This window comes from Phaethon lepturus, unplaced genomic scaffold (genome assembly GCF_000687285.1).
Source record: "Phaethon lepturus isolate BGI_N335 unplaced genomic scaffold, ASM68728v1 scaffold22835, whole genome shotgun sequence".
Taxonomy (NCBI): domain Eukaryota; kingdom Metazoa; phylum Chordata; class Aves; order Phaethontiformes; family Phaethontidae; genus Phaethon; species Phaethon lepturus.
The window spans coordinates 1,666-2,041 of NW_010540130.1; the positions used below are offsets into that span (position 1 = coordinate 1,666).

Consider the following 376-nt stretch of genomic DNA (forward strand, 5'->3'; position numbering starts at 1 on the left):
CCCTCTTTGCAACGTGGGGTTTTCTGTGTGTTTAAGACTCCCAGGGGCTGGCAGACACCAGCGGCTCCAGGAGGCTCCGGACCGCGTACACCAACACGCAGCTGCTGGAGCTGGAGAAGGAATTTCACTTCAACAAATACCTCTGCAGGCCCCGGCGGGTGGAGATCGCGGCTCTGCTCGACCTCACCGAGAGACAAGTCAAGGTCTGGTTCCAGAACCGCCGGATGAAGCACAAGAGGCAAACCCAGTACAAGGAAACCCTCGATGGGGATCTCGCTTACCCCAGCCCGGACGAGGGTAGCGACCCGGCGGAGGAGGCCGAGGAGAGCCCGGCTCTCGGCCCGGCTCCGGAGCCCGGCGGGTCGCTCAGAGGCGA

At 63.6% G+C, this 376-nt stretch overlaps 1 protein-coding gene across 1 annotated transcript in view; it reads left to right on the top strand.

The window, feature by feature from the left end:
• Window positions 1–357, top strand: part of HOXB2 (homeobox B2) — a gene marked incomplete at its 3' end in the record, with an annotated part of 2,014 nt that extends 1,657 nt beyond the window's left edge. The window contains exon 2 of the mRNA XM_010287362.1: window positions 37–357. Within this exon, the coding sequence (XP_010285664.1) occupies window positions 37–357 (321 nt within the window). The remainder of the gene's footprint in view (window positions 1–36) is intronic.
• Window positions 358–376: the final 19 nt, after the last annotated feature.